Source organism: Chinchilla lanigera, unplaced genomic scaffold, assembly GCF_000276665.1.
Source record: "Chinchilla lanigera isolate Chin_1 unplaced genomic scaffold, ChiLan1.0 scaffold00126, whole genome shotgun sequence".
Lineage (NCBI taxonomy): Eukaryota > Metazoa > Chordata > Mammalia > Rodentia > Chinchillidae > Chinchilla > Chinchilla lanigera.
In genome coordinates, this window is record NW_004955527.1 from 318,784 (window position 1) to 327,451 (window position 8,668).

An 8,668-nucleotide genomic window follows, 5' to 3' on the forward strand; every position below is an offset into this window, starting at 1 on the left:
GTGTAAATGTAAGTGATAGTTTATGTATGTGTGGACAGATGCAAACACCCCCAGAGGTAACAGAGAGTGAATATCCCTCCTCTCCCTTTCCTTATCCAGCACTTGAAGGGAGAAGTTGGAAGGACTGAGCGGGTGGGTCAAGGTGGTGGCGGTGGTGGGGGTTCACCTCATGACCTAAAGGTGGTCTCTTTAGGGCAACCCCAGCCCTTCCTCCCCAGCTCACATCTCAGATGTCCTCTGGGGTCCTTTGGGCCTTAGAGGGCCCGGGAATCGGAATCAGCCAGATCTGAGTTTGATTCCAAGCTCTACCATCTTTTAGCCGTGCTGACTTTTGCGCATTGGTGTAGCTTGGGGCTAAGAGCAGGGAGGCCAAAGTTTCCCCTGGCAGGTGCGCCCCCTCTCGGTGGGAGGCTGGCCTTGCCTTCCTGCTGTGAAGGCGTTGCTGCTTCCTCTGCCCAGGACACCCTTCCGCCTAAAACTTAGCTGGGTGGGCGGGGCCAGGCAGGAAGGGATGGGGCTGGGGAAGTGGATGTTGAAGCTTAAGCGCTAGCGACTTAGTTGACCAGTTTTTGGTGAAGCTGAATGCTCCCTTGCACTGAGCTGAATTGTAGCAGATGTTGGGTGTCTGGCCTTTCACCCCCCACAACCCCCAGCAGCTGAAGGACAGTCAGCACTGTCAACACTGATACCCGCTGAGCCAGGCTTTTGCTGCTACCACTGCAGGGAGGGACGTCTTCAGGGCAGTGGGCTCCGTCTGCATAGCCAGATGCCTTCCATATGTGGGGTTCTGTCTTCCATTCCCTGGGGTCAGGTGAGCCTGCTTTGGGAATAAAAGGCTTGCGAAATCACTCCCTCAAGCTCATCCTGAGGTGCCTCTCCGGAAGCATGCTGGAGGGGTTGGGTGCAGAACTCAGGGTGCAAGGAGTAGGGGGAGGTGGAGGCACGGGATTGTGTGCTGCCCACAAACCTGGCTGTGCAGACCAGCACCGCCGGGGAGCCCGCTGCCCCACCCAGACCTGCTGAATCAGGGTCTGCAGGGGACTCGATTGCTGATGATATCCAAGTCTCCCACACGCTGCTTTACAGCAGGGCTAGGTGTTAATTCCAGCTCCCTGTGTGCTTGTGGCCTTAGACAAGTGGCTTTACCTCTCCGATTCCGGGTCACTCCTCTGCAAAATGAGTTTGGCTAAAAATCTTTCATCCAAGAGTGTTAATAATTCATGTGAAAGCAGGTGATGTGTTCATATACCTGTACCATGGATCATGTTGGCTAACTGATGTTTGCTTTTAACTGTCTGGAGGTCTAAAGACGTAGGCTCACTTCACCTTGTGTTGATCTGGACAAGTGGTTTTCACTCTCTTGGCCTCATTTTCTCCAGCTGTGCAATGGGTCTGCTGCCCTCTGCCCAGAGGTGAGGTTGTGCGCTGCCACAGCCCGAGGGCCCTCTGGGGAAGGGAGTGTGTGTCATTCCTCACCCCTTGCTGCCCCTGTGGTACACAGCTGCGAGACTTTCCCCAGAAGCCAGACTGCCGTGTCTGCCATGCTACACTCAGACTCAGCAGCTCAGTCTCCCTCCTCCCCGCGGAGCAGCATGGCCAGGAGAGATGATTCAGCTGGGGACCTGCTGGCCTGCACCTCCCCCAGGGAACCCCAGATGCCCTGTGCTGCTGGGCTGGGGTGAGAACGGGCCTGGGAACGCCTCCCCGCTTGGCATCTCTGCTCCCCCCCATTGGGCCTGTCCTTCTCATTCAGAGGTGGCCTGGGGCGGATTCTGCCTCGCTCCTGACATGTATACTTGTATACTCTGAGTCCAGTTCCCCTCTGCACAACAAGAGAGCAAGCAGGAGATGACCCACCCTGCACCTCTGCATCCTCCAGTGCTAGCAGGAGCCCCAGTCTCTCTGGCCTCCGGGGCTGGACCCTGGACCCTGGACCCGGGTGGGGGCAGACTGGGCAGCTGATGTGGGCTAACGAGGGTCCGGCAAAGACTGAAGTGAATAGGGAGGGCACGCGTCCTCTGGGAGCCCAGCGAGGCTGTCTGGTGTGGGAGAGAGGAGGAATTTTCCTGTGTGTGCAAACAGTATCCGTTTTCTCTTGTTTCCAAAAGCTGGTGACGTAACCCACTCTTCATCCATCCCTCCCCTCTGGCCTATTTTTAGCTGGCCTGACAGCATCCTAAAAGGCTTCCAGACCTCCTTGCTTTTCGGCCATGTGGGGAAGGCGGGCTGGGGTGAGGAAAGATAGAAGCTCGGCTGTCTGTCCCAGGACAGCAGAAGGGAAGGAAGCTGCCCCAGCTCCTCCGGGGAGGGAGCCTAAGGGTGGGAAAGTAGGCTCTGAGGGTGCTGAGCAGTCATTCTGCAGCCTCCCCTGGGCCTGGGTCCCTGCTCCCCCTGCCCTACCCCTGCCTTGGGCCTGTGACTCTGAGCCTGGATCTCTTCACCCATACATGGGGATGGTGACAGTATCTAGGCCCTGGGGCTGCTGGAGAACTGAGCATGAAGCATGTAGAAGGATACCCGTGACAAAGGAAGGGTCAGAGGGGAGTGGGTATTGGAACCGCTTCTCCCACCCTGCAGTTAATACTTGGGGTACACTGTAAATTGTGCTTGTCTGCACCCCTTCATCCTTTCCTGCTCAGCTTCAATCAGCGCATGCGTGAATGAAATGCTATTCAGAACGCCCTTGGAATAGGGCCTGGCGTTTGATACATGCTAAAGAAGCAAGAGCTGTATTTGTTGATTTTGTTTTAATGTAATTAAACAGAACTGGATGTGAATTCTGGCCTCACCCATTGAATAGCTGTGTCTTTGGGCAAGACCTTTAGCTTCTCTGAGCTCAGTTTCAACACCTATGTAGATTTCTGTACCGGTTAAAATGGGCTGCAGGACCCAGGGGCTCCAAGACTGCAACCCTTAACACAATGAGTTTGTTTCTTGCGCCTGCAAAGGAGAGCCCAAGCGTGAGCCAGCTGCAGGCTGCCTTCTAAGGCCCAGCTTTTTACTGATCTTGCAGCAACAGCCAGAGCAGCAGTGTCTGCGCCCCACTTTACAATTTGTGTGAAAGGGATAGTGGTCCCTCCTGCTTATCTCCCCATGACGTCTTGCTCAGGCCTTGGAAGTGGCACTTGTCACTGCTTGGAATTATGGTCAGCAGCAACCCAGCCATCTATTTTTTTTTCCCCACCACCCATCAGCTGGGTGGATGCAGGGATGGATTTGCCTACGTACCCTCCCCGCCCAGCCTAGGGACAGGGGTAGGGTGGGTACAGAGGGCTGGACTGGCTTGCAGAGGTCACCCTCTGACCACTGTATTTCTTGGCTTTTGCAGATGGGAGGAGGAGCTCGCCAAGCGCATGGACCTCCAGACCATGGTGGACACGCTGCAGGAGGTAAGAGTCCTTGGGGTCCTGGCCTGGAGAGGATTGGGAGAGCCTTGTGGCCATGGTGCTCTCGGGGCAAAGTGTGTCTTCTATTGCCCCAGCCGCTCCTCTGGGAAACTAAGAGGTCTCTTCTACCTCCTGTAGTGAAGGAGTAGGAGTGGCCTGGCACAGTTGGCTGGCCATAGAGCTTGGCCACAGGAGTTGGGGAGCCTGGGTCTTGTTGGGGCCAGCGGCTCCCTCTTCAGCCTGTCCCCCGCACAGAGGCTGTATGAGGTTGTCCCAAGTGCCCCTGCCCCTCAGTTTGCAGGTCCCTAAAGTTTGCACAGATGCCTCGGAGAGAGCTGGCAGGCTTGTCCCCAGGAGGCCCTCCCACTTGGACGGGCTTCACGGTGGACATACTGCCCTTGCTGCTCCCGTAGTGGCCTGCATTCTGGGGTCTGCTGCTCACCCGCCATGGAGACTCTGAGCAGCCAACTTCACCTCTCGGCCTCTGTTTTCCTCTCAGTGAAATGGGAACAAGAGTAGTGATTCTGTGAGAGGGAACGAGAAGTTCTTTCAAAAAATTTTAAGGATTAGGCGGGCCGCTATAGCTCAGTGGTGGAGCCCTTGCCTAGCCTATGTGAGAACCAAAACTATAATGATAATAATAATAATAATAATAATTCATTTGTGATATTTAAAGCATCTATGACCTAAGAAAGAGACAGACTGAAATAATTACCAATATGTAGAAGGAAAAGAATGACTTTCTTTTATAGCAAAGTAGTTTTTTTTTTTATTAATTTGGGAAATTCAGAAAAGTATATGGAACAGAATCAAAACTGCCTCCAGCCCTGCCTCTCCACAGATGATCAGCTGGTGTGCGGCCTTCCAGTCTCTTCTAGGCCGGGGCTCCCCCACCGTGCATCTGGGTGCACACGTTCGGGTGACGTGGCCACGTTGCTCTTTTCTAGATGACAGGTGGCCAAATATCGGCACTTTCATGTGAATCAGCCTCAAAGCTTGGTGGGCTGGAGCTCCTCATTACCTTAACCTGCTCTTTCTCTCTTGCTATCTCCCACGGATTTTTCCGTGCCATCAGCGATCCTCTGGAAGGTGTTTGGAGCAGTCAGCAGGGCACAGCGGGAAGCAGGCAGGGAAGATGAGGTCCTTGGCACCTTTCCCTGACATGTTAGGCGCCCAGCCTGGAGGGACATTGAGTGCCCAGGCTCCGAGGGACCCAGGTGTCCAGTTCCTCAATCCCCCTCAGGGCGTCAGCCACTCTAAAGCCTGCCCATGTCCACCTGCAGGCAGCGCAGGAAGCCGAGGCCATCCAGGAGGAGATGAACGAGAAGATAGAGCGGCTCAAGGCTGAGCTCGTGGTGTTCAAGGGGCTCATGAGTGACGTAAGTGCCACCGGCCGCCACCCCCTGGCGTCATGACCTCCCCCCACACCCATCATGCAGAACGCTTTATTCACTCCGAGGCTCCGAGCTCGGCTTCTAGTTAGAGTCCTGGCTGGCTGCGTTTGTCCTGAGGATGACGGATGGATGCATAGAGGCCAGGCGCCCTCCCCGCCCTCCCCACGCCGCTTCCCTCCGTCTGAGTAGAGATGCATTAATCCGCCGCTTAACCCATCGCCCTCCCGGGCTCCTCCGATGGCCTGTGTGTGTTGCTCGACTCCTTCCCGACTCACTGTGCCGTGGGCCTCGGTGGCTGGCACGGGGGTGACAGCGTGGGCTGGGGCTGTGCCAGCCTGAGGCTCCCCGGGCCGGCGGCCTCCAGCAGGCTGCCATGCAAGGCAGGAAAGGCCAGTGTGTGTCAGTAACCGTAGGTTGGGGTTGCTGTGGGCCACAAAGGCCTCCTTGCTGCTGGGACCTGGGTTTCTTGACGCCTTTGAGCCACGCACGGGCAGTGTGTAGGGAGAGACCGCGAGGTGGGGGAGAAGGAGCCTAGGTGCGGTGACTCAGTCTGGCCTGGCTCCTGGTGCTCAGCGGCGTGAGGCCGGGAGACCTCCCCTCATCCTAGATGACCCTCTGCTGCCAGCTGGGGGAGGAATCCAGGACGGAGGCGCTGTGCCAGGCACACTGTGTGGGGACATGTGGGACAGCCGGATGGGGAAAGAGGGACTCTACCTAAAAGTAGAAGTTGTCTTTTATTTTTCTTTCCTCTAACAAAACAACACTGACTCTGTTTCCTGCTGAGACACAGCCTTGCAGCCTGCAGGGAGACCAGCACACACGGTCTCACATCATCCCTCCAGAGGCCCCCAGCAACCTTCCCCGCCCCGAGTAGCCCTGACCCAACCATGCACTCCAGGAAAGGCCCAAGTCTCCCTTGGACTCCAGGGACCTCCCCACCTCTGCCAGGCCCCTCCCGCTTGCTCCGTCCCTTGCTCACGTAACCCCTGCCTGCTGTCCTCCCTGCAGCCCATGACAGACCTGGACACAAAGATCCAAGAAAAGGCCATGAAGGTGGACATGGACATCTGCCGCCGAATCGATATCACGGCCAAGCTGTGCGATGTTGCACAGCAGCGGAACTCGGAAGACGTGTCCAAGATCTTCCAGGTGACTAGGGCCACCCCCCTCCCCAGCAGCCACACTCCCCCCACCCCAGAGCCACCCCAGCCTCCACCGCTGCCCAGCCAGCCCCTCTTTCCCGAAGTCCGCTCGCCCCCTTCCTGAGAGGTAGCACTGAGCAGACCTTCTGCCTCCTAGAGAAACGCACTCAGGGACCCATGGACTTGCAGGCCCTGCAGACTCCACTGTTGAATCTGACTGCTTCATCCATGGCTGAGGACACCCCGGCTCAGGGGTTGTGTGATGTTGTGTCCAGGCGCAGAAGAGGGCAGAGCTGGGCTAGGACTCAGGGTCCTGGCCCCCTAGGACATGTCCTTTGGCCATGCTGTGTCCACTGCGTTGCTTTTTGCCTGTCCCTCTGGCCACCCGGACTGGGCACTGCCAGGCTATGTGGGCATCTGGGGAACTAACTTGAACCTTGGCAGAGGGGCCCCAGAATCACAGAGGAGCTGTCGGCCTTTGACTGTATTTCATTCTGGAAGAGTCTCGACCCCCCAGACCTGACGTGCAGTGGGGGTGCTCCTGAGAGAGAGAATAGTCACTGGTGGGGTCCCGGGAGAGGGCTTGGGGGTGACTGAGGGCACATGTCATCCTCTGAAGGCTGCTTCCTGAGTTTGGGGTCATGGTGTGGCTTTTGCTGGAGCCCAGGCAGTATGGTGTGTTGTCGCTTTGTGTGTAAGACTGGACGTGGCTGGCAGGGTCTGGGCCTCTTGAGGGCCCTTTCTCCCTCCATGCCTTCTCGCTGCCCCTCTGCTGGAAAGCAGGGGACCCACGCCACCTTCATCCGCTCATGTCTTGTCTGCTTGGGCCTCGGGCCACCCGTGTGTGCCTTTGCATGGGAAAGGAAGGCCCTGGGAGCTGTGCTGGTCGTTATCGGGGGTACGGCGTCTCTGTGGCTGGCTCTGAGACACCCCCGTGACTCTGTGCCCTGGGCTGGCCCACCTCTGCCCTAATCATGGGGCTGCTTTTCTGGCGAAGGGAAAAAGGTGGCTCCCAGGGCAGGATGGGGTCCAGCATCCGGTGTTCTCCACCCCGCATGCCTCCCGCTTCACGCTTCTTGCTAATGCCGCCTGCTTCCTAGAAGACCCATGCATCTTTCCCACAGTGGCCGGTCCAGCCACGTTCCATCCACCCCTTGAGATGCCAGTTCCCTTCCTGCGCGCCCCTACCCTCCATTCTACCCGAGCCCCATAGTTAGTTACCTCCATCTCTTCCTTTCTGGTCCAGGTGGTCCCCAAAAAGAAAGAGCGGAAAGTGGCTTCAGACGATGACATCTCGGAGCAGGATGGAGAGGCGAATCGGTTCTCGGATGACGAGGTCGGCTCCATGAACATCACAGATGAGATGAAACGCATGTTTAATCAGCTGTGAGTGTCCCCGCTGCCCCCACATCCCACTTTGAGGGCATAGCAGGGGAGAAGGGGCCGTCGGTGGGCTAGGCTGAGAACACCCTGCATTTGCGTTTGATTGGGCCAGTACAGTGTTCTGGAAGAACAGGGGCTAATTTGCACACAGTGATAATTCCGGAAATTCCATGTTTCCACTCTCTTCAGAAGCCTGAGACTGGGCCGGGGGCACAGATGACAGGGCTGAACTCACTGAGTGCCCCCCAAGCCAAGGGTGCTTCTCAAGGGGCACATGGCTGAGGCCAGACACCTAGCCTCGCAGGCAGGCTTTTCCCTTCCCCTTTGTAGATGAGGAAACCGACTCTCCAAGAGAGGAAGCGACTTAGCCAAGACGCTCAGCTGGTACATGGCAGAACTGGGACCTAGACCCAGCCTGTAGAGTGCTCCCGTTGTGAGCTGCTGCCGCCCAGGCGGCAGTGGAGTTGGTATGGCCAGTGGTGGCCGGGACAGCTGACAGCGGCTCTTGGAAGCTGACTGTCCCGGTGCTGTTTATGTGCACGTTCAGTGGTGCCACATCAGTAGCGTGAAACTTGCTGCTGTGGGAAGCTGGCCAGTGCTACCACGCAGGGCTCCCCTTCCCACCCCCAGAGAGCTGGCGTGCTACACCTCACGCCGTACAGCCGGCCTGGGACCAGGTAGCATTGTAGCCTTGGCCTCTCCAGTGCTGTATTCTGAACATACCTTTAGCAGCGCCCCAGAGAGGGATGGGGGGCAGGTGCGGGTGTACACATGGGGTGCATCAAAGGGCAGGTTTTCTGACTTGCTCTGGGCATTCCTGGGCCGAGTCACATGCTCCAGAGACCCCAGGCCAGGTTCATTTGGCTGAATTATATTTATTGACTGATTAATTGCAATACTGGGGATTGAACCCCAGCCCTGTTTTAATTTTTAAGAGACAGGGTTTCACTAAGTTGCCCAGGCTGGGCTTAACCTTGCCATCCTCCTGCCTCAGCCTCCCGGAGTGTTGCAATTGAAGACATGCAACACCATGCCCAGTCATTTGGTTGCATTAAAGGGCTTCTCTGAAGAAATAGCTCTGTCCCTGTGCACATGAAGTCTCCAGGAAATGGCTAAGCTGACGGGAATGGGGCGAGCTGCAAAGGGACACATCTGGAGAGTTGAGACTGGGAAAGAGCGGTCAGCTCAGAGTCAGGCAGGAGCCAGTGCTGTAAGAGTGGGTGTTGACAGGTCGGGATGGGGCTCAGAATCTAATGAGATTTATCTGGTTGTAAAGTTGCCCAAATTAAAAACAATCCTCTGATCACGGTCCTTGCCTGTTAACTCCTATCCGCCCCACAGTTCCGATGCCCCGCCCCCCGCC

The 8,668-nt window shown here is 56.8% G+C and overlaps 1 protein-coding gene across 2 annotated transcripts in view; it reads left to right on the top strand.

The window, feature by feature from the left end:
* Nucleotides 1-8,668, top strand: part of Iffo2 (intermediate filament family orphan 2) — a 37,767-nt gene that overhangs the window by 23,834 nt on the left and 5,265 nt on the right. For both annotated transcript variants that reach the window (XM_005409799.2, XM_005409798.2), the window contains exons 2-5: nt 3,329-3,389; nt 4,670-4,765; nt 5,789-5,929; nt 7,169-7,308. In XM_005409799.2, coding sequence (XP_005409856.1) covers nt 3,354-3,389; nt 4,670-4,765; nt 5,789-5,929; nt 7,169-7,308 — 413 coding nt within the window. In that variant the 5' untranslated portion in view covers nt 3,329-3,353. The remainder of the gene's footprint in view (nt 1-3,328; nt 3,390-4,669; nt 4,766-5,788; nt 5,930-7,168; nt 7,309-8,668) is intronic.